General features: G+C 43.2%; 1 protein-coding gene and 1 long non-coding RNA gene across 2 annotated transcripts in view; one reads left to right on the top strand and one right to left on the bottom strand.

The window, feature by feature from the left end:
- The window catches only part of CYP27C1 (cytochrome P450 family 27 subfamily C member 1), a 39617-nt gene extending 19088 nt beyond the window's left edge, over positions 1-20529 (top strand). The window contains exons 5-9 of the mRNA XM_048869960.2: positions 3439-3602; positions 7353-7519; positions 8530-8608; positions 17787-17990; positions 19470-20529. Of these exons, the coding sequence (XP_048725917.1) occupies positions 3439-3602; positions 7353-7519; positions 8530-8608; positions 17787-17990; positions 19470-19586 (731 nt within the window). The 3' untranslated portion in view covers positions 19587-20529. The remainder of the gene's footprint in view (positions 1-3438; positions 3603-7352; positions 7520-8529; positions 8609-17786; positions 17991-19469) is intronic.
- LOC142068513 (uncharacterized) lies at positions 13903-17941 on the bottom strand. Its single transcript, XR_012664320.1, has 3 exons — positions 17860-17941; positions 15759-15908; positions 13903-14596 (listed from the first exon to the last, which is right to left on the bottom strand). It is a non-coding gene; the product is annotated as an uncharacterized LOC142068513 (long non-coding RNA).
- Positions 20530-25286: the final 4757 nt, after the last annotated feature.

Raw genomic sequence — 25286 nt, forward strand, 5'->3', positions numbered from 1 at the left:
CTGAAGAAGACAGCAGCTAAAGTTAAGACGCACAACAATCTTCTTAGCAAACTGGCAGGTTCATCATGGGGTGCTCATGCTCCAACTTTGTGGATATCAGCCCTTGCCACCACCTATTCGGTGGTGGAGTACTGCACACCAGTTTGGAGTCGATCGTCACACACCAAACTGGTGGATCCGCAGTTACATGCCACCATGCATATCATCTCCAGCACCCTGCGTCTGACCCCACTCCCATGGCTTCCAGTTCTAAGCAATATTGCTCCGCATCATATCAGATGAGAGGTTGCCACTGGCAAGTTACTGGAGAAAGTACGCGCCAATTCAAGCCTGCTGCTGCACAATGACCTTTTTAAACCACCAGCTGCATGTTTGTCATCACGTCGCCCATTATGGTCTCATTTTCCACCCCAGGATGTTAGGGCTGAAACACTCTGGCGAGAGGAATGGATATCTGTCATAATCCCCAACCAGTCCCTTGTCGCTGACCCCACAATTTGCCAGTGAGATGGCAAAGTTTACAGATGATACAAAATTACTCAAGATAGTTAAGTCCAAAGTTGACTGCAAAGAGTTACAAAGGGATCTCACAAAACTGGGTGACTGCACTGCAAAATGGCAGATGAAATTCAATGTTGATAAATGCAAAGTAATCTATATTGGAAAACATATTTCCAGCTATCCATACAAAATGATGGGGTCTAAATTAGCTGTTATCATTCAAGAAAGAGATCTGGGAGTCATCACGGATAGTTCTTTGAAAACATCCACTGAATGTGCACTGGGGGTCAAAAAAGCTAACAAAATGTTAGGAACCATTAGGAAAGGGATAGATAATAAGAGAGTAAATATCATAATGCCACTATATAAATCAATGGTACGCCCACATCTTGAATACTGTGTGCAGTTCTGGTCAACCCATCTCAAGAAAGACATTAGAAATGGAAAAGATACAGAGAAGGGAAACAAAAATGATTAAGGGTATGGAACAGCTTCCATATGAGGAGAGATTTAAAGACATGGACTTTTCAGCTTGGAAAAGAAATGACTAAGTGCGGATATGATAGAGGTCTATAAAATCATGAATAAGGAAGTGTTATTTACTCCTTCACATAACACAAGAATCAGGGATCACCAATGAAATTAATAGGCTGAAGATTTAAAACAAACAAAAGGAAGTACTTCTTCACACAACGCACAGTCAACCTGTAGAACTGATTGCCAGGAGATGTTGTGAAGGCCAAAAGTATAACTGAGTTCAAAAAAGAATTAAATAAGTTCGTGGAGGATAGGTCCATCAAGGCTATTAGACAAAGTGGGCAGAGATGCAACTCTACACTCTGGATGTCCCTAAGCCTCTGACTGCCAGATGCTGGGACTCGATGCAGCAGATGGATCCCTTGATGATTATCTTGTTCTGTCCATTCCCTTGGAAGCATCTGGTATTGGCCACTTTTGGAAGACAGGATATTGGGCTAGATACACCATTGGTCTACCCAATATGGCCTTCTTATGTTCTTACAGAAAAGTTTGAAAAATATTCCATTTGGAAACAATTTTGCCAATATGGTCTAGTAAGTCCCTTATTTTACATTACCAGTTCATTATTTATTTTAATCTGTTCTGTTGCTTGTTCCTCACTTGAAGTCAGAATCATCACTTGTCCAAAACCTATTCAATTTAATGGAAGCTTTTTCCCCATTGACTTCAGTGAGTTTTGGAACAGGAGCTCTGTAACAAAACCATCATCTCTTCAACTGACTGTGAACAAAATGAGGAATCAGCTCATGAACTCTTAAGAAATACTGAGTGTATTTCATGCAAACATACCTACTACTTAAAAAAATGAGGAAAGAAAAGTAAGGGAAAGTATGGCATATGGTTTAAAACATTCTATTTATAAGCATTTCAGTGGCCTATAATCACTCTGCGGAAGTGGAGTCCTGTTTTCATATTTCTCATTTAAAATTTGGGGGTATCAAAAACCCTCTAATCTTTTTACCCTGCAGAAGTGGTGCTAGGAAACATCTGCATATTACTTCATTCATATTGTAGCAGAATCTTCTTTTTCTACGTTCCCCCAAATGTATACTTTTTGAGAGAAGTTTTGAGGTTCTTTCAGATTATTAACGATATAAATCTGTCATATGGCTGGAGCTGTATTGACCTATAGTAATTACTCCTGAGCGAAATTATGCACAAAAAAATTAAAAATTAGGCACCAAAAAAATAAAATGTATTTAAAATAATATTTTAAAATTCTGAATGTAGGGGGCTCGGGGGGGGTCTGGGTATGGGGAGATGGGGCTTGGTGGAGGGGGTCTGAGTGTGGGGAGCTTAGTGGGAGGGTCCAGTTACTGGGGGAATGGGGTTTGATGAGGGGGATCCAGGTGCAGCTGGTTGGGGCTCAGTGTAGTGGGGGTCTGGGTGTGAGGGGCTCAGCAGAGAGGTCGAGGTGTAGGGGGCTAGGGCTTTTCAGGGTAAGGGTTCCATGGGCCTGCTTAACAGGGAAGCCCCAGATGCAGCCAAGGGGACGCCACATGCCGGACTCCTGCTTCCCCTTGCAATTCCCCTATCCCCGTTCTTCCCCATCTCATCCCCCTACTTCAGCTGGGCAGCTCTGTGGTTGCAGAAATGAGGGGCGGAGGGGGAGTGGCATGTAACCCTGTGTGCTTCCCCCATGCCTCATCCCTGTTTGGGTGGGGGAAACCCTCCCCCAACTGCACTCATGGTCATCCCACTGCCCGTGAGGCTTCTCTTTGCTTCCCTGACGTTTTCTGCAGGGAAGCACAGGCATTCTACGAGGGGGGTAGTTCCCGCAGAATTTCCCCAGGGCTAAAATTAAAGATGTGCAAGATCTATCAGGAAATCAAGTCCATACCCCTACGCATATAAAATTATTCCCTATAATACATTTTTGATTGCTTTAAAGAATGCATTTGACGGGGCTTCTACCATTTCCCCTTGTGTAACACCCACCTCCAAAAACAAACAAACAAGCCCTTCCCCTGCAGACCTCTGATTAATATTAACAGCAACTGAACAACAACAGACTCCAATCTCTTTGTTTTCAGGTTTCTTTGTCACATTGTTTCTTTTTTGCAGTAGCACTTGCTGTGAAAAGGAATTAAAATATAGGTGGAGATTATGTGCTTTACCAAGGTCACCTGTTTGTTTGTGTGTGTGTTTGTCTGTGTGGTCTTCATGCAAGAATATGCCAATTATGGTTCTTTTTTCTATGAGGTCAGCATCTGACCAATCTGTGGGGTGGTTTAAGCATTGTGGTATGACCTCTTCTTTAGCATAACCCACCTCTACACTGGAGGTGCCATGTTTGTAATCACCGAAGTATAAATCGGAAAGAAGGGAGGAAAGAAAAGAAGGGCTGAACAATGATTAGGGGATTTTTTTAATTTTTTTTTTTTTGTCATTTAAAAGGTCAAATCCACGTTGACAACAAGATAAAGGCTATTCAGTCCCAATTGGACCAAGGAGAAGAAGTAAAAGGTGGGCTACTCACCTATCTCCTAATGACTAAAGAGCTTACTGTGGAAGAGATCTATGCTAATATGACTGAAATGCTTCTGGCAGGAGTGGACACAGTAAGATTATTATATCATTTTCTGTTTGGACAATTTTATTGCTGTATAAATCCACTCCATTTGCAACCTTGCGCCAGTGCTGTGTAAGCGTTTTTGTGCATCATAAATTGCATGTATGAATCATGGAATCATAGTAGTAATGGAAAATATGTACTAGTTCATATAGTCCATCCACTGAAGCCAAAATATACTCTCTACAGTGCAATTTGATTTTGAACTTTGTAAGTGATGGGGCTTCCACCATTTTCTATAGGACACTACTTCACAGTCTAATAGAAATATATGTATTTGTTAGTTTTTCTTAAATTCCCTTTTCTAGTTTGGGGATGGAATAAATATTTAATGGCCCTTCAGAAAAAAGGAAATAGGCAACTCTATTGAGGGTCTCTCTTTAAAAAAATAGGTATATTTAGAACTTGCTAATAGATTTTGATATATGTACAATTAATCATTGAGAGACATTATAGATAAGATACGTGGCCTCTGTTAAAGTCCCTTTGTACCACTAGACTGATATCAAGGGGATCTTAGACCAGCCGTATGGGGATGATGTGAAGTCACAAGCATGGAGGAAGCCTGAACTCTGTGCCGTTTTTCTGCCAGCCCTGCTGGTATAGGGGGCATGATGGGGTGTGGTGGGGGCATTCGAAGGCAGGGGCGGGGCATGATGGAGCCTGGTTAGGGGGGCAGGCGGCGAGGCTAGAGTATGATACACATAATGTCTAAGGAACCATTCTTGACAGTCCATGTTAGAACATCCCTGTGGATTAGAGATTGGGGTGGCATAAAGGTGGTTTTAGAGCCACCTCCGCCTTCCCTGCCCCACAGCATGGGCTCAGCACAGCTGAGAATTGCATTCTAGGATTGGGTTCATCCACAGAGATATAAATGAGCCATGTGCTGGAGATTGTAATTAAACTTTTTGGATCAAGCCTAGAAGGGTTTGATGAAGATCTATAACCCTGTACAAGCTTGTTTGCCAGTAAGCTTGAAATAAAAATCCAGCTCATTTGTTGCTAATTGGATTCAGCTTTCTCTGGGTGTGAGAGCGGTCTGGAGGGATGGTTGGGAAAAAAAGAAACTTTATTAGCCTCAGAACAAAGAGCATATGTAAGGGCTTATTTCTGTATTAGAATTACTCGGTTGGTTAAGTTTTCCAGAGGCTTATGAGCTTGGTGAGCTTTTTATTGTTTATTTAAATAAAACACAATTTATTCATCCCATTAGTTTTCCAGCCTTTCAAAGCCCTAATTTTCCACTTTTAGGCAGAGAGAGTTTTCATTAACCAAAAGGGCAGTGTACTAGTTCATGACAACAGAGACTGTGTTTGCATTTATACAGCTTTCTCAACTAACAATGATTATTTTATGAGAAACATGTGCTTCTGGCTTCCCCCCTTCTGGTACATGATAGAAATGGAGGGAGCCCTGTTTCCCCAATGCTGGCATTTCAGGTTTTGTTACATGATGGAAACTGAAAGAGCTCACAAGGATTATTAAAGATTTTGAATAAATTTCTAAAGCTGTTATTTGGCTTCCAAGCATTTTGGCTGTTGTAGCACAGAGCCAGTTTTGAAGAGGATATGAAGGACCTGGGAACCTGAGAGGAGACACTGTTTATATCACAATAACTCTTGTGTGTAGTTTGGCACAACTGTCAGCCTCTTCAGAGAGGAGCAGCCCAGAACTGAGCTGTAGTGAAGGATGTTATAGGGACGGAAGGCTAAAAAGAGGATTCTTGGGCTATTTCTACCCTGAAATGTAAGCCCAGGGTTTGAATTCTGGCTCAAGCCTAATCTCCCTTCCATCTACACACAAATCGCACTAACCCAGGGCTCTGACCCAGGGGCACCCGCCCAGGGGTGGAGGGTCCGAGCCTGAGTCCAGCTGGGTCCGATGGTTCAAGCCCTATTGCTTTGCAGTGTAGATGCTGCCCCACTGAATTTATGCACAGGGAGTCCGCAAAAAGTATTACGCAATCCCACCAGCCAACTTTTTGCCCATTGGACAGTCTTCTGGTGGCTGGTCAAGTTTTTCCACACTGCACTATGAACAAAGGGCAGAGTGTTCACATTTTGGGAGGGCGCAAGGAAGTCAGGGATATGTGTGATTGGTCTTGGGCTCACAGAATGCAGTGTAGACGCTGGAGCCCCAGGTTGAGACCCAGGTTTCAACAATTCCTAACTTGGGGTTACAAATGAGTGTAGATGCACAAGCCCTAGGTAAACAAACCCATGGTCTGCTAACTCACGTTCTACTGACCCTGGGCCTACATTGCAGAGTAGACACATTTGGGGACAGGATTTTCAGCATTGTGTCCTAATTTTGCAAATAAACACAAACTGAAAAGGTCACTGTCATGTCAAACTTGCTCTCTGATTCCAATTTTGTAAAGTTATACCAACAGAAATATTTCCATAAATTTGTTTTTACCAGTATATTGTTGGCAACCCAAAAATTCCAACATTGTTGTCGTGCATGAGAACCTGAAAGTAAAATTGATTGGTAACTAACTATACAAAAATGAAACTGAATAATCTGTTTTCATTATATAAACTGAGAAAAATGCAAACTCAAACCATATTATTTTTCAATGGTGAAAAATAAAGTAGAGATTAAATCTTCTTTCACTTTTAGTAATCGAAGATGTTATTTATAAAAAAGTAAACTGCCATGTTTGCCAAGGGACACTGAATCAGTCAGTCTTGGAGGTATTCTGTCTGTGGAGAGGAGTTCTGAGGGAAGCAGGTTCAAAAGAGGCTGCTGTACCTTCTTTTTGGATGTGGTAACATGTGGTCTCCGACACACACATGCACCTGCACCAACTTCAGTCATTTAGCTGGTGTAGAGAAGGATGGGGACATGGCTCCTGTTCTTGTGTCCTATCCCTGCCTTTGTGCGCTTATGCAGGGCAAGCCACATTTGGAATTTATGATTTTTAATATGCCAGTGTCTCCTTAAATGCCTAATTCTGAAACCTGTAATTCTGTACAGTCTTTCATGATCATTAGTATCATAAATGTGTGATTTGTTTTCTTTGAATATGTCATTTTAATGGAAACAGCTTATTCATGAAGAGAGTAAAAAGGTGAATTATGCTGGGTTGTTTTAAACTCTGATTTATACACACACTCCCCTTAAGCATTGATAGGAAAACTTTCCATAGGAGGTAGAATTATGTCATATTAGTAGTTTCCAACTGCTGGAAAATGCATATTATGTTACAACATCACTTACTAAATGATGAGATATAATTCTAGAAATGGTAATATCAATGTTATCGTTACTAGGATTCTGTGAGGAGAATGCAATATGCTTACAGTGGGTGGAAATGGTCTGCATAGCATTCTATCATCCTGCAGAATATTTTTGTTGGGAGGAAAGGCACAGCAGTAATTGAGAACTAGCTAATAATTTCATCCATTCATGTTTATAGCTTTTGTATTACATATATCATTTTGTAGTTTACTTTTCTTGTTGCTTTTTGATCTTTCACTTGTAGAAATACGGAGGAGGGGTAGTTCTGGTGTGTTTTTCCAGGTGGAAAAGGGCTGAGGTAGAGGATGATGTAGACTGATTCCATGCCCTGAAACCCAGATGTTACTCATATCCTTTTGTTTTATAACTGTGTGTGTACATAGTGAATCCTTAGTTGAAAACTGCTTGTTTTTCCTGGCATTGAATTAAATATTTGTAGCTACTTTCATTATTTTTTTCTTTTTCCTGATGATGTTGGCGGTTTCTTTCTTAGACTTCTTTCACTTTGTCCTGGGCAACATACTTGTTGGCAAAGCATCCTGAAGTTCAGGAATCTGTGTATGAAGAGATAGTCAATAATCTGGGAAAAGATCAAGTTCCCACTTCAGATGATGTCCCCAAATTGCCACTGATTAGAGGCCTGCTCAAAGAAACCCTGAGGTAAGTGAAACTTTTAATGATCAACATGCAGTTGTCTGCCAGTTTCTTTCTGGTTATAGTGACTCTTGTGTCCAAGCTAAAATATGTTTTCAGTTTCTGCTATTGGTGGTGGTGGCTGCTATTACTTTTATTCATTGTATCACCAGTATACTCAGTGCATTCTGAGCAATTTAATATCATACATAGCACCTATATAATACTTTATGTTTCCTAAGTGCTGTATAAATATTAACTAATTAATGCTCACAATGTTCCTGTAATAGATAATTAAGAGCTTGACTGTGCCGTTAGAGCACTGATCACTGTGAGGGACTGTGAAACCATACCACCTCAGCAGGAGTTCTGGAGAAGTTGTGCTTCAGTGAGTACAGGGAGAGTGTGCCCACTGCTACCATTCTTGAGGCCATGGACACATAGCCTACTTCTCCCTTTTAGGGGTGGCTAGCTCTGCTAGCCAGGAGCAGTACCTGTGCTCATGGAAGTAAAATGACAGAAGTATCATTATCCCTATTTCACAGATGGAGAAACTGAGGCATTGAGATTAATTTGTCATGTTACGGCTACCCATTATTTCACTTTTGTTTGCAATGTTGTTGAACCGTGTTGGTTCCAGAATATTAGCGAGACAAGGTGGGTGAGGTGATATCTTTTATTGAACCAGCTTCTGTTGGTGAAAAAGACAAGCTTTCAGACTTACGCAGAACTCTTCTTCAGGTCCGGAAAAGGTACTTTAGTCCAATAAAAGATATTACCTCACCCATCTTGTCTCTTATTATTTCTCTGGCAGAGCCAAAATTAGAACTAAAGAGATACTAGCAGCTAGTCTTATAGAGACCAATAGACAGACCATGGCGCCCCACACTCTTTTGGTCCCCAAGAGAATCCATGCTTGCTACAGTTCTTTTCACTCTGAGTATATGTTAATGTGGTAGCTAAACTGGATCTTTTGTAAACCTTTGTAAATTTTATAAATTATAGATGCTGAATCCCTCATTAACATTTGTCTGTAGGTTATTCCCAGTATTGCCAGGAAATGGTAGAGTGACACAAGAAGACTTGGTTGTTGGAGGATACTTGATACCTAAAGGGGTGAGTTGTGTGATGGCCTTATGGAGGGAGAGGAACAGATTTTCTTCATAGAATCATAGAAATGTTGGACTGGAAAGGACTTCAAAAGGTCATCTTGTATCCCTGGCCCAATCTCCTATAGGGGTATCCCTACCATGCTGAGGCAGGATAAATATACCTAGACCAGTCCTGACAGATTTATGTCTTTATGTATGGAAAGTCTTCCATTAAGACAGAAGTACACTTGTGTGACTTTGCAAGATATCACCAAAGATGGAAGCACAGGAAAGAGGAATTTATAATAGTGTTCATTTATGTGAAAAAAAATAATTTCATCACTGACTATGTTTTTTACCTAAATCCTGATGGAAATGTGAGTGTTTTCCTTATTAGAAGGACTGGTTCTCACCCTCTGATGAGTCTTTCAGTTTTGGCTTTACTCTTCAGTACCTTAGAAACAAAGAGGGCTGTTGATAAATTTGTATTAGGTTGCTATGATTAGATTTCAAACTAGAGCACACATTTAATTATTTTTGTAAATTAGTGTAATTTGGGGTATCAAACTCATTCTATCGGGAGAGGTGAATTTTTGTTTTAATTATGGTCATAGCCAAGGTATAAAATTAGGACTACAAACTACTCTCAGTTCACAGTGGAACTCTCATTGATACCATTTGGAGACTTACACAAGATGAAGGGTAGAATATGCTTTTATAAAGTAACTAAGCTTAGAAGGCCTGATTCTCATTTACGTTAAGGCTCCCTGACATTGCTATAGAAGAGTTAAGTGGCCTTTTAAATGGATGTAAGTGTAATTTGCTCCTTTAAAATCCTTTTACATTGTCAGAGCAAAGTAAAAGGGCCTTAGTGTAAAGAAACAGACCCTTGCGTTCTTAACATTCTTTATTATTTATCTATTGCATTCAGCATCTCTCTTGGTTAAATGATCACCTTTAGTACTGCCACTATTTCTGATCTCTGTTTTCCTTTCTTCTACATTCTCATTTCTGTTTCTCTCCTTTTCCACTGTCTTGGCCTGAATCCACAAAGGGATTTAGGTGTTACCTGGAAAATCATCAGAATAACGAGATCCACATCACCTAGGCTCCCTATACAATGAATGGGGAGAGATAGGTGTCTAAGAATACAATCCACAAAAGTCAGCACACTAGGCAAGGAGCTAGCCTAAGCTAGCCAATGGGAAATTCTGACAAGAGTGGTATGTCCTAAGTTCCATCCATTTCTAGGAGATAGGCACCTAAATCTGGGCTGCAGGGAGGCACCTATCTCTGCTAGTGATCCACAACCAGAAATCATTCTGCTGCAGTCAGGCCTTAGTCATTTATTGTGAGAATGAGGGCATGTCTTCACTAGCACCATGGCAGCGCTTTAACATGGCTTGTGTAGTCACAGCATAGCGCTGGGAGAGAGCTCTCCCAGTGCTATAAAAAAAATACCTTCACAAGGGGAATAGCTATTACACTGGCACTTTACTGCGCTGAAACTTGCAGTGCTCAGGGGTGTGTTTTTTCACACCCCTAAGTGAGAAAGTTGCAGCACTGTAAAGTGCCAGTGTAGACAAGTCCTGAGTTAGGCATCTGTCTCACTCCACACAAACAACTGGCAGAAGAGGAGAGAGTGGTGCCAACCTTATAACCCAATGGTTAGAGTACTCACTTGGGATATGGGAGACCCAGGTTCAATTCTCCCGTCTATCTGATACAGAGAAAGGAGGTGGGAAAGGTTCTCCCCTCAGGACAGTGCTCTAACCACTGAGTTATGGGTTATTTTGACGTGGGGCTCCCTCAGTCCCTCCTGTTCAAGCTGTTGTGCTTTAAATAAATAGTTCGTCAGTGTGCCAAAGAGAGTGAGAATAATTTTATAGCCTGGTGAGCTGAGCATCCACCTGGCAGGTGGGAGACCCATGGTCCAGTCCCCTTTGTGGATATGAGCCTTTGTGTCTGTCTCCTCCCGTCTCCATCTTGCATTTCTCTTCCTGACACAATTCCCAGTTTTGTACCTATGCCTTCCCCATCCCTTCTGCTCTAAAATAATCATCAGTTAAATAATTAATGCTGACCGTTACAATGTTGTAAATAGACTTTAATGTTAATCCATGAGTTAATGAGGGAGCTGGGGAACCCACATCCCTCAAAGTTATTGTTTCACAATGTCTGCAGACTCAAGAATTGCATTGATTTACACCTGGTTCGTGTTTGGAAAGTTATTTTCACAATCATGAGGTTAAAAAATTATTTTTTTTAAAAATGAAAGCTTAGATTTTGCAGAATCTGAGTATGGCATGTGGGCCACAACAATGCATCACACTGGGAGTGGGTTTGGCTCATGAGTCATGTGTTTGAAACCACTGGTTTAATTCTGATATATGTTTGCAAAATAGATCAGAATGTTTCGAAGGAGTGATGCAACTGCCTGTTGTGTCAACCCTTATGGCTAAATTCTGCACTTAGGTGTACACATGTGGCTTCTGTTCATTTCTGTTTTTATATTATAAATTGTGATGTATGTTCTTTGCCATGCTATCTCTTGTTGTGTCACCTCCTAAGGCCAAATTCCACTGTTACACTGGTGTAAATTCAGAGTTAATCTGTTGAAATCAGTGAAGATATGCAGGATTTACACCAAAGTAGATGAGATTTACACCCCCTAAAGTAGTTGAGAACAAAATCTAGTCTCCAATTTCTTTTTTTATAAATGCAGTTCTTCTTCAAGTGATGTCCTTGTGGGTGTTCCAATGTAGGTGCGGCAGCACCCACTGCGGCTGGGATCAGAGATTTTCACCAGCAGTGCCCGTCGGACTGCACATGTGCAGCTCCCCTCTTTTGTGCTGTGCGCAGGACGTATATGTAGAGCTGTGCTGTCTGACCACCCCCACTTCCTGCTCTACCACCTTTGGTCTGGGACGGAATCCACTAGCAGAGCCCGCTTCTCCTATTCCCTCATAGAGAGTGCCTTACCTGATAATGTTTTTAGTATTTTCCTCCTCTTTTTCTTTCTCCTTCTATCTACAAAATTTTGTTTTGTTTTGTTTTAACTTAATCTTTACAGTTCTTCTCATAGTTTAGGTTTCTGTTTTTCTCACTTCCCACCTTTCCCGACTGCGAAGCCTTTTCCCTTCATCCTTATGCCTGGCTCTCCCGAGTTTAAGAGTGCATTTCGTGTGGGGCTGCCTTCTCGATAATGGACAGCCACCCGCAGCGTATCTGCTGTCTGGAGACACTGTCTCACCTGAAACCCAGCGCCAGAAAGGACAGGGACATTAGATTGAAACTTTTCCTCATGGAGAGATTGCTACATCCAGCATCGGACCCGGGCCCGGACTCTCCCCCAGAGAGGCCCTCACACTCTGCCAGGTCATCTGCTGACCCCTATTATCCATGCCGTGTGAAGAGAAAGTCATCCTGTGATTGTGCAGATGACCAGAAACGGGCGTCCTCCTCCTCACATTCTGAGGTGCAGCCTGCCAGAACACTGTCCCTGGCTAGGTTGGTGGCCTCAGCCTCATCCGACAGGGGACATAGCTCCAGGGCTCGTCTGAGTACCTCTGGTACAGGCTCAAAGAAATGGTTTAAAGAACCTATCTGGCCAGACCTTCAGACTTCAATGCCATTTCCCAGCTCTGGGGACTGAGGCAGCCCGCTTGCTGGAACTATGCACCGACACTGTTTCTGGCACTGATAAAGCTGTTGGCACCGAGTAAGTCCTCGGCACCATTAAAATCATTGGCACCGGCCAAGTTACTGACGCCAACCGAATCATTGACACTGAAATCTTAAGCACCGGTCAAGTCTTTGGCACTGGTCACGTCATCAGCTAAGTCTCTGGAGCCATCTTCTAAAATTTCAGGGACATACACCCTCTCTTCGGCACCGTGTATTACAAAGGCACCAATGATGCTCCTTTCCCCTCCACAAGACTTCAGATACTCTAAAGACCTGCTGATATCTGACACTCCCGAGTCTTCACTTCTTTGACGGGATCTCCCCCCACTTCTGCCTTCCTCTCTGGATTCATAACATTCCTTCCTCTCTTCGCCGAGGACAGCACCTCCCTTCCCCAGGGAGGAAGAGGAGGAGGAGGACAAGGGCTCCATTGTTCCCTCGACTTCTGGGCAATTTGCACTGGCTTATCCTCACTCTGGCCCCCAATCCTGGCAGGGACCACTGTGGATGCAGCCACATGTGCCACTCCCACCAAACTGGCCATATTGGGACCCTTGGGCTACAGGGCACAATTCAGGAACCCTCCCAGAGAGCAAAGTTGGAGACCTACACCTCTCCCTTCTCCATCAGTCTCTCGTCCTCAGGAAGTCGAACCACCACCAGTACCAGGGAGGAAGAACAGGAGAAAGAGCAGGAAGAGGAGGCTCCCACAACTTTAAATTTTTCCTCCTTCTCACCTGACAAGGCGATTATGCCACCACCCCCTAAATCTGCCGATGACTTCAGGCACTTTCAAGATCTATTCCATAGGATTGTGGATTCCCTCCAGATATCATTGGAGGAAGTCAAAGACCAGCAGCATAAACTGCTGGACATTCTCCACACATCCTCTTCCTCAGAGATCACACTATTGTTCAGTGAAGCTTTTCTCGAACCTGCAAAGGTTCTATGGCAGACACCAGCTTCCATCCCTCTGACCTGCAAACACGCCGACAGAAAATGTTATGTTCTGATGAAGGATGCTGAATTTTTCTTTTCGCGCCCCACCCCAAATGCTTTGGTGGTCAGTGCGGTGCAGGAGAGAAGCCATCAGTACCAACCTCGATCTAGTCATCCAGAAGAGATTGGAAACACCTGGACCCTATTTGGACACAAGGCATACTCTCCACGCTACGATTTAGGATGTCAAATTATGAAGCTCTCATGGCCCAGTATAATGATCTGAACGACTCCAAATTGGAGGAATTCTGTCACGATATACCAGAGACCAAAAAGGAGCCATTCCAGTCCTTAATATTGGAGGGACACCTCCTAGCCTGTACAGCCCTACAAACCTCGCTAGATCCTGCAGACACCGCTGCTCAATCCATCGCAACTGCTGTGGTCATGAGGTGTGCATCATGGCTCCACTTCTCAGGCTTTCCTAAGGAGGTACAAACAGCAGTAGAGGACTTACCATTCCAAGGCCAGGAACTATTCTCAGAGTGCACAGATAACTCTCTGCACTCCCTTAAAGATTCTTGAGCTACACTTTGTTCTCTCAGGATATACATGCCAGCACCAAAGGGATGCTCAGGGAAGTATCAACTGCCCCCTGTGATCCCGAACTCAACAATGCACCTCTCAACACCTCTTAACCCAATGCTGTTGACAAGGCCTTTGATTAAACGTAGACAGCCCACTCCTCAAGGAGCTACCTCTCATGCACTAGCACCAAAGCAACAATTTTGAAGGTGTGGTTGAGGCCCCTAGAAACATTCTCTTGTTCCAGTCATCCCCACCCTCTCTGATGTTCCAACAGTTTGGTGACCAACTAGCTCCATTTTCCCCATCTTGGAGTCTCATCACCTTGGACAAGTGGGTTCTAGAGATATTCAAGGAAGGATACTCCATCCCCTTCCTATCTTTCCCACCCTGCCATTCCCTCTCCCTGTCCTTCTTCAGGGACCCCTCTCATGAGTCCATTCTATGGGGAGAAATAAGTCATCTTCTGGGAGCCATGTCCCTTCCTAGCACATGTGACAAGGTTTCTACTACCACTATTTTTTGATTCAGAAGAAGGCTGGTGGCCCCATCATGGACCTTCGCAATCGAAACAATTCTTCAAGCTGCAATGTTTCAAGATGGTTACCCTCTCCACTGTTATCCCAGCACTGGAACAGAGGGACTGGTTTTCAGCAAGATGCATACTTCTATATTTCCATACATCCTGCCCACAGACGATTTCTCCAGTTCGTCGTGGGCACCAGCCAGTACAAAGTACTGCCCTTCAGACTCCATGGCACCTCAGGTGTTCTCCAAGGTCCTTGCAGTAGTCGTGGCCTTCCTAAGGAAACAAGAAATCGTCATTTTTCCATACTCGGATGACTGTCTCCTCAAGGCCCCTTCTGAAATCAACACTCTGAGCTGTCCATATAACAATGGACCTGTTCACGAAGGTAGGCCTCGTCGTGAACCTAGAAAAGTCCATTCTAATGCCAGTACAACAGCTGGAATTCATCAGTGCACAGTTGGATGCCATACATGCCAGAACCTTCCTACCACCTCACAGATTCTCGGCTATAACGGATCTGGTATTGCACGGGTCTGCCCCCAGATCTCTGCACAAATATGCCTCCAGTTTCTAGGCCACATGGCAGTGACCATGTTTGTGGTCAGGCACACAAGACTACACATGCGATTTCTTCAAGCATGGCTCTGTATCGAATACCTCCCCCACAAATACAGCACTCACAAACTTTTATCCATGCCGAGGCAAGTCAAGGATTCACCGCTGTGGTGGACACAGCCCAGCAAAGTCTTTGTTGGAGTTCCTTTCCTACAACCATCGCCAACTAGGATACTAAACGCCAATGCCTCCCAAATCAGTTGAGGAGTGCATCTATACGAATACTCGGTGCAGGGCAGATTGTTGTCCACCGAATCTACCTTACACATTAATCTCCTAAAGCTACGAGTGGTTCGCAATGCCTGCTGACATTTCTTACCTCTTCTCAAACATCATATCATAAGAGTGATGACGGATAATCTTGCCTGAATGTATTACATCAACAGGCAGGGTGGAGCGAGGTTCCACTCTTTATGCTCAGAGGCAATCAAATTGTGGAACTGGTGTATCCAGAATAACATCTCCATTTCAGCCATGCACCTCCCAGAACACAACCGCAGACACATTGAGCAGGATGGTCTTGCACGATCATGAGTGGGAGCTGGATATGCGAGCACTTCAACCCATATTCAACCACTGGGGCTGTCCCATCATAGATCTCTTTGGCACTCAACATAGTGCACACTGCCCTCAATTCTGTTCTGGAGCAGGACTGGGGCGCGGATTGCTGGGACACTTGTTCTTCGTAACCTGGGATATACCACTCCTTTATGCCTTCCCTCCCTTTCTCCTATTCCGAGTACTTCGCAAAATACAGGCGTACTGAGCTCATGTCATACTAATAACTCCAACATGGCCACAACAGGTCTGGTATACTTACCTTCTACGCGTGATGGTATGCTGACCGATCTGTCTCCACCTAAAACCGTGGATCCTCACACAGGATGCATTCTCCATCCCAATCCGCAGATGCTCCACCTTAAAGCCTGGCTCCTCTGTGGTTCTGGGGTCCAGAAATAGCCTGCTCAGACTAAATCAAACAGATACTTTTGAATAGCAGGCGTGACACAACCAGACACACTTACATTCAAAAATGGACTAGATTTCACTGCTGATGTAGCTCACGTCAGGTTGACACAGCACACTCTCCATTGCCACTTATTCTTTGCAGCCTTTATATAGGGCCCAGCTTGGCCCTGACTGGCTGCCTTTCTGCCCTTCTCTGATTGGTCGGGTTCTGCACAGGCGCCCTCCAGCCTGCTTTAACTCCTCTTCTGCCAAAGTGGGGCCACTGTCCCACTACACACCCTCCCCTTTAAACAGCCAGGATTGGCCAATAGCTCTATTAGGGTACACTTGGCGGCAATCACTACCTTTCCCTCCCCCATTGTTGGCCACTCCGTCTTCACACACCTGCTCATGAAGCGCTTGTTGATGGGTATTTGCCATATACAAGACTTGACCTCAGCCTGGCCCCAGCCTAGTCGTCTGTTCTCTCACTAGGCCCCTGTTTGAACCAATGGCAACCTGTTCTTACATACACCTATCAAGGAAAATGGCCTTTCTTTTTGCCATCATCTCTGCTAGGCAGGTGGGCGAATTCACAGCCCTCGTGGTATGTCCACCATACACAGTGTTACTGTAAAGACAAAATTAAACTACGCCCACACCCAAGATTCTTACCTAAGGTCCCAACATCTTTTCATCTCAATCAACCAATACACCTCCTTTGCTTCTTCTGAAAGCCTCACAGTAATCAATAGGAGGCAGCTCTACAAACCCTAGATGTGAGGTGTGCATGAGTCTTCTACTTGGACAGGACTAAATCCTTCCGGAAATCGTCATGATTATTCCAATCCACCACCAAAAGATCCGGAGGCACTGCTATATCAAAACAATGCTTCTCTAAATGTATGCACATTTGTATGCATTTATTTTATGAACTCCACGATAGACAACCTCCTATCTCAGTCAGAACACATTCCACACGATCATTATTTACCTCGTTTGCCTTTCTTAATAATGTCCCCATTGATGACATTTGTAAGGCTGCCACATGGGCACCAACAAACACTTTTGCCTGGCACTTTTGCACAATGCTGCAGTGGATACTCTCCTTGGACATGCTGTCCTATCCTCGACAGTACATGTTGCTCTGAAGCCCCAGCCTTCCAACTAGGGTCACTGCTTTATAGTCACCTACACTGGAGCACCCATAGGGACGTCACTCAAAGAAGAAAAGGTTACTTGCCCTGTGCAGTAACTGAGGTTCTTCGAGATGTGTGTCCCTGTGGGTGCTCCACTACCCACCCACCTCCCCTCTGCTTCAGAGACGAAAATATAAGCTCTGCAGCAGAGAAGGAACTGGGGCTGGGCGGACCGCAGAGCACTCTATATGCGTCCCGCACACAGTGCGAGAGAGGGGAGGTGCGTACGCGCGGTCTGACGGGCACTGCTGGTGAAGATCTCCCATCCCAGGTGCAGGGGGTGCTGCCGCCCCTACAGTGGAGCACCCATAGGAACACACCTCTCCAAGAACCTCATTTACTGCACAGGGTGAGTAACCATCTCTTCCTCTTTTCCTTTGATTGTGTTAGGCAATATATATAGGAGAAAAACAGACATAAAAGGGTTTATTATATTACATTCCCTTGTGTATTTTCTTTTTATACAAGCTCATGAGGAATCTTTTACTGAGCCTAAAAGTTTTTGTAGATGATCTAATTTGAGCCAATGAGAAGGAGATCTAATTTTGAGATACTGCTCTTTGTGAAAACTCAGATATGTAATTTCTACATCATCTTTTTATCCATCATATTTCATGTTATACAAATTATAACTGAATTATTATTATTATTGCTACGTGTATCAGCATTAATTAAAAATAAAATATCATTTGTTTTCTCAGACCCAGTTAGCACTCTGTCATTATGCTACATCGTATGAGGAAGAGAATTTCCCAATGGCAAATGATTTCCGACCTGAGCGCTGGCTGAGGAAAGACAATACGGACAGAGTGGACAACTTTGGTTCCATTCCATTTGGTTATGGCATTCGCAGTTGTATAGGAAAAAGAATTGCAGAACTGGAAATTCACCTTGCACTGATTCAGGTGAGGAATCTGTGACAGTGTTATAAAGAGATAAAAAATATATTAGTATCAGCTCTTTAATATGCAAACTGCCTCTGGACATCTTTTTATTTAAGAAAAGCTTTGTTTAAAGAATGTTGACTAGGCCCCGATCCTGCATTCTTTTTCATTCAGAATACACATGTGCTTAGAATTAAGCATTTCAATAAAAATCTACATTACAGAAATAAAAATTGTAAATCCCAGTTGTAGTACAAGCAAAATCCATCCAATGTAAGATTACCAAGGAAATAAATTACTTTAGTGTAAAAGGATTTTCATAAGTCAATTGCAACCTTTAAATGAAAGGCTCCCTTGGCATATGGCAGGATGGTTCTTTACTCAGTTATAGGATTTTAATTAAAACATTGTTGTATTGAGAACAGTGGAGCATTTACCAGAAAGTGAAGAAGGTTTGTAATCCTGAGACTAGGCAGACCATACTAACCAACATTCAAATCAAACATTCACCGTCTCCATGTTTTCTCTGATCCCTGTGTCTTCTTTTTCAGGCTTCTGCATGTATTCTTTTTTGCTGTTTTATATAGATTATTTTGTATTACATCCTGAGGTAGAGAAGGCTTTCCTATCAATTCCTACTGTATGTATGCATCTCCAAGAATCCCCCAAAAGATTTGGATCAGATTGAGCAATCAAACCACATGAGTTTGCAATTTTATTTATTTATTTGTTTGTTTGTTTATTTATTTATTTACCATGACTTCACAGTCAGAACTGATCTACTTGGATGTGCTCCACAGTCATTTGTGTAATGCACTGTAGCATTTCAAAGAAGTTGCTGTCTCTCCCATGTGTTGGTTCTCATGCTGCTTTAGTGGATGTATCATGGGCATCAGTGCAATGGTCTAATATCAGCAGAATCACCTTGATTGAATGACAGACTGTTATTGTTATTCTGTTCAATATAGGTTCTTGTATCATGCTCATCACTTTATTATCAGAGCACTTGCATTAAGGAATGCGACTAACATCTGTCATGTTCTGTTGTTCCATCCTCTGCCCAGGTGGAGAAGTGTGTGCAGTGGAGTATTTTGTTTTGGAATATTTTTCATTATATACACACACTATATATTTGTTCATGATGGCAAGGTCAGACATACATGCCTTGCACTTAGAGAGTCCTTAGTTCCTGTGGGAGTTTTTTCCACAGTTTTAGGCCAGGCACCGAAAAAGCTCTGTCTCCTGCACAGACAAGCTTTTCTCTTATTGTCAAAAGTTCCATCGTGCCAGAGGAGCATAGCTGTCAACCATGGTCTTCATCCTGGAGCCGTTTCATTTTCCCCACAGAGAAATCGTGTTAAGCAGGTTCACTGGAACTGACAGCAACATTAGTGGTAGTGATGAACTCTAAGGAGTATTACTGGTTTTCTGTTTCTAGAATTATAAGTTTGTATTTGTCAATTTATAAGCTGTCTAATATCAACATATGTCTCTTTCCAGCTGCTTCAAAATTTTGAGATCAAAATTTCTCCCAAAACTAAACCAGTTAAGGCCAAAACCCATGGACTTTTGACTCCTGGAGACGCCATCAATGTGAAATTTGCTGACAGGAAGTGAGATGCAAATGTTTAGGAAATTTTAGTGTGTACTCTTCTTGGAAATTGACTTGCATCTGATTGAAATATGATGATTGTTCTCTTGTCCATTGGCTTGTGGGCATTCTGCAAAATGATTAAGTCTTAGATGCTGACCTACTTCTAGCAATATCCAAGAGATGTTATCTCTCTCATAGAAGATAATTCCACAAGTTCACATGGAACTGTATGGAAATATAAACTTAAATACTTCCTTTTTGCACTGGGAGTTACCTTTTCCCTGGAATCAGTTTTGTATGATAGCAATAGATGCACTGAAACAACACTATCAAGTTCAGACATGGCATATTGTCTTGAGCTTTTGTTAGACTGCTTAGTCGTCAAAGAGAAGCATTCCTGTGTGTCTGTGTGGTGATATATACTCTTCCCAAACCTGTATATATATGTTGATTGACAGTTTCTCTTTGTTGTCTTCAATGCCTTTTTTGCAATTCTGCCTCTTTAGTTAGCTTGAAAAAAGCATTTACATGATATGCGTCAAAATAAAATTAATTCAATAGTTTGAAACATAAAGATGTTGTAAAAATATATGGAAGATGTTGCCAGTTTGTTTAGACTCAACAATTAGGATCTGTTTTTAAAAATGTTTTTATAAAACATAAAGTGAATAGAAATAATAATTGCTTTGAAATATTTCGTATTGGCCACAGTCGGAAGACAGGAGACTGAGCTAGATGGACAATTGGCCTGACCTAGTATGGCAGTTCTTATGTAAATGTGTCTGTAAAATTAAAAGCATTTGTAAAAAAAATAATTTTTTAAAAAACATATTTAAACACCATGTTGCAGAGTTATGAACCCAAACAGTGTTATCACACGAAAAGCAGGAAGTGAAATTAGATTGTTTCACTGTTCCATTTGAATTACATGCAAATAGTAAATAAACAAGAAAAATGATGGAAATACATTAGTTTCCACGTTTCCATTTCCTGTGACCTAAAATATTACTAGTAACAGAGATGTTTTAAAAAATGGCAACAAAAACAAACATATAATTTTTGTCCTGATAGTCTCTTTTTAAAAGTAAGAACTGGAAACTCTCATTGTAATTTACTGCCTGCCCTCTGTAGGATGGATATGTGACTGCTACGAGGTTTATCGGTTTTAGATTAATTGACTATCTAGTGACCAATCTAAAAAGTGTATACTTTAAAGTTACATTCTCTTTGACAGCTAGTGGAAAATATCTCTTGTATGTGGCTTCTGATCATTATGGCACCAATTTTACATTTGTACAAATATTCTTATTTGAGAGAACCCTTTGCCTTGGAACTATTTTATGCCTTGAGCTAAACCATTTTGCAAAAGAACCATAGAATCATAGAATATCAGGGTTGGAAGGGACCTTAGGAGGTCATCTAGTCCAACCCCCTGCTCAAAGCAGGACCAATCCCCAATTAAATCATCCCAGCCAGGGCTTTGTCAAGCCTGACCTTAAAAACTTCTAAGGAAGGAGATTCTACCACCTCCCTAGGTAATGCATTCCAGTGTTTCACCACCCTCCTAGTGAAAAAGTTTTTCCTAATATCCAACCTAAACCTCCCCCACTGCATCTTGAGACCATTACTCCTTGTCCTGTCCTCTTCTACCACTGAGAATAGTCTAGAACCATCCTCTCTGGAACCACCTCTCAGGTAGTTGAAAGCAGCTATCAAATCCCCCCTCATTCTTCTCTTCTGCAGACTAAACAATCCCAGTTCCCTCAGCCTCTCCTCATAAGTCATGTGTTCCAGACCCCTAATCATTTTTGTTGCCCTTCGCTGGACTCTCTCCAATTTATCCACATCCTTCTTGTAGTGTGGTGCCCAAAACTGGACACAGTACTCCAGATGAGGCCTCACCAATGTCGAATAGAGGGGAACGATCACGTCCCTCGATCTGCTCGCTATGCCCCTACTTATACATCCCAAAATGCCATTGGCCTTCTTGGCAACAAGGGCACACTGCTGACTCATATCCAGCTTCTCGTCCACTGTCACCCCTAGGTCCTTTTCCGCAGAACTGCTGCCTAGCCATTCGGTCCCTAGTCTGTAGCTGTGCATTGGGTTCTTCCGTCCTAAGTGCAGGACCCTGCATTTATCCTTATTGAAACTCATCACATTTCTTTTGGCCCAATCCTCCAATTTGTCTAGGTCCCTCTGTATCCTATCCCTGCCCTCCAGCGTATCTACCACTCCTCCCAGTTTAGTATCATCCACAAATTTGCTGAGAGTGCAATCCACACCATCCTCCAGATCATTTATGAAGATATTGAACAAAACCGGCCCCAGGATCGACCCCTGGGGCACTCCACTTGACACCGGCTGCCAACTAGACATGGAGCCATTGATCACTACCCGTTGAGCCCGACAATCTAGCCAACTTTCTACCCACCTTATAGTGCATTCATCCAGCCCATACTTCTTTAACTTGCTGACAAGAATACTGTGGGAGACCGTGTCAAAAGCTTTGCTAAAGTCAAGAAACAATACATCCACTGCTTTCCCTTCATCCACAGAACCAGTAATCTCATCATAGAAGGCGATTAGATTAGTCAGGCATGACCTTCCCTTGGTGAATCCATGCTGACTGTTCCTGATCACTTTCCTCTCATGTAAGTGCTTCAGGATTGATTCTTTGAGGACCTGCTCCATGATTTTTCCGGGGACTGAGGTGAGGCTGACTGGCCTGTAGTTCCCAGGATCCTCCTTCTTCCCTTTTTTAAAGATTGGCACTACATTAGCCTTTTTCCAGTCATCCGGAACTTCCCCCGTTCGCCACGAGTTTTCAAAGATAATGGCCAATGGCTCTGCAATCACATCCGCCAATTCCTTTAGCACTCTCGGATGCAACTCGTCCAGCCCCATGGACTTGTGCACGTCCAGCTTTTCTAAATAGTCCCTAACCACCTCTTTCTCCACAGAGGGCTGGCCATCTATTCCCCATGTTGCGATGCCCAGCGCAGCAGTCTGGGAGCTGACCTTGTTACTGAAGACAGAGGCAAAAAAAGCATTGAGTACATTAGTTTTTTCCACATCCTCTGTCACTAGGTTGCCTCCCTCATTCAGTAAGGGGCCCACACTTTCCTTGGCTTTCTTCTTGTTGCCAACATACCTGAAGAACCCCTTCTTGTTACTCTTGACATCTCTCGCTAGCTGCAGCTCCAGGTGCGATTTGGCCCTCCTGATTTCATTCCTACATGCCCGAGCAATATTTTTATACTCTTCCCTGGTCATATGTCCAACCTTCCACTTCTTGTAAGCTTCTTTTTTATGTTTAAGATCCACTAGGATTTCACCGTTAAGCCAAGCTGGTCGCCTGCCATATTTACTATTCTTTCGACACATTGGGATGGTTTGTCCCTGTAACCTCAACAGGGATTCCTTGAAATACAGCCAGGTCTCCTGGACTCCTTTCCCCTTCATGTTAGTCCCCCAGGGGATCCTACCCATCCGTTCCCTGAGGGAGTCGAAGTCTGCTTTTCTGAAGTCCAGGGTCCGTATCGTGCTGCTTACCTTTCTTCCCTGTGTCAGGATCCTGAACTCAACCAACTCATGGTCACTGCCTCCCAGATTCCCATCCACTTTTGCTTCCCCCACTAATTCTTCCCGGTTTGTGAGCAGCAGGTCAAGAAAAGCTCCCCCCCAGTTGGCTCCTCTAGCACTTACACCAGGAAATTGTCCCCTACGCTTTCCATAAACTTCCTGGATTGTCTATGCACCGCTGTATTGCTCTCCCAGCAGATATCAGGAAAATTAAAGTCACCCATGAGAACCAGGGCGTGCGTTCTAGTAGTTTCTGTGAGCTGCCGGAAGAAAGCCTCATCCACCTCATCCCCCTGGTCCGGTGGTCTATAGCAGACTCCCACCACTACATTACTCTTGTTGCTCACACTTCTAAACTTAATCCAGAGACACTCAGGTTTTTCTGCAGTTTCGTACCGGAGCTCTGAGCAGTCATACTGCTCCCTTACATACAGTGCTACTCCCCCACCTTTTCTGCCCTGCCTGTCCTTCCTGAACAGTTTATAACCATCCATGACAGTACTCCAGTCATGTGAGTTATCCCACCAAGTCTCTGTTATTCCAATCACGTCATAATTCCTTGACATCACCAGGACCTCCAGTTCTCCCTGCTTGTTTCCAAGGCTTTGTGCATTCGTATATAAGCACTTGAGATAACCTGCTGACCGCCCCTCACAGACATTCCTGCCTGTGCTTCCTCCCGGTATCCCGCTTTCCCACTTACCTCAGGGCTTTGGTCTCCTTCCCCTGGTGAACCTAGTTTAAAGCCCTCCTCACTAGGTTAGCCAGCCTGCTCGCAAAGATGCTCTTCCCTCTCTTCGTAAGGTGGAGCCCATCTCTGCCCAGCACTCCTCCTTCATGGAAGACCATCCCATGGTCAAAGAATCCAAAGCCTTCTCTCCGACACCACCTGCGTAGCCATTCATTGACTTCCACGATTCGGTGGTCCCTACCCAGGCCTTTTCCTTCCACGGGGAGAATGGACGAGAACACCACTTGCGCCTCAAACTCCTTTATCCTTCTTCCCAGGGCCACGTAGTCCGCAGTGATCCGCTCAAGGTCATTCTTGGCAGTATCATTGGTGCCCACGTGGAGAAGCAGGAAGGGGTAGCGATCCGAGGGCTTGATGAGTCTCGGCAGTCTCTCCATCACATCGCGAATCTTAGCCCCCGGCAAGCAGCAGACTTCTCGGTTTTCCCGGTCAGGGCGGCAGATAGATGACTCAGTCCCCCGGAGGAGAGAGTCCCCGACCACCACCACCCGCCTTCTTCTCTTGGGAGAGCTCAAACCTATACATTCTATAGTCAAATTAACTATATAAAAGTGTGTATAGTTAGCTATAGAAGTGTCAGAATATTGGTACTAAATAAAATGTGAGATTGTGCAGAGGTAGTTTACTTAATGATGTTCATAAACCTTCTGACGTTACACAGTTATTCAATTCAAGAAAATGTATTGTGAGGCTAATTTTCAAATTGGGATTCATTTTTTTGGTCTTCGCCCATCCGAGTATCAAAAACAGGTTAACAGGGCTAAAAGCAAAATTATATGCTTTGTTATTCTTACTTTTGATTGTCCGCTGAATAATATTTCTGAGCTTTGTAGATACAGATATTCACTGTTCCAACCTGGGTGTTTTGATTATGTTTGTGAGGATTTGGCAATATTTATCCTTTCCAGATGGACTTACAGATCAAAAATCTGATCTTGTCAGAATTTTAAGTTTGCACAGTTGCCCAATGAATTTTCTTGAAGAACTTTGAGCTGCTTTAGACATTTTTATGTACCATAAGATCTGCAGGCAGTCTTTAGAATTCATTTTCCAAAGTTGCTCCCAGTTCCAGGGCCAGTTACACAGACAGAACTGCAGAGTCTCAATGCATGGATGAGACGATGGTGTAGGGAGAAGGGGTTTAGATTTATAAGAAACTGGGGAAACTTTTGGGGAAGGGGGAGCCTATGCAGGAAGGATGGGCTCCACCTAAACCAAAATGGAACCAGATTGCTGGCACTTAACATTAAAAAGTTCATATAGCAGTTTTTAAACTAGGGGCTGGGGGAAGCCGACAGGTGCAGAGGAGAACATGGTTCGGACATCCCTTAGGGGAGGATCTATTAATAGAGAAACTCTATGTCCTAGTGAGGACAAGCAGATGGAA

Source organism: Caretta caretta, chromosome 11, assembly GCF_965140235.1.
Source record: "Caretta caretta isolate rCarCar2 chromosome 11, rCarCar1.hap1, whole genome shotgun sequence".
Taxonomy (NCBI): domain Eukaryota; kingdom Metazoa; phylum Chordata; order Testudines; family Cheloniidae; genus Caretta; species Caretta caretta.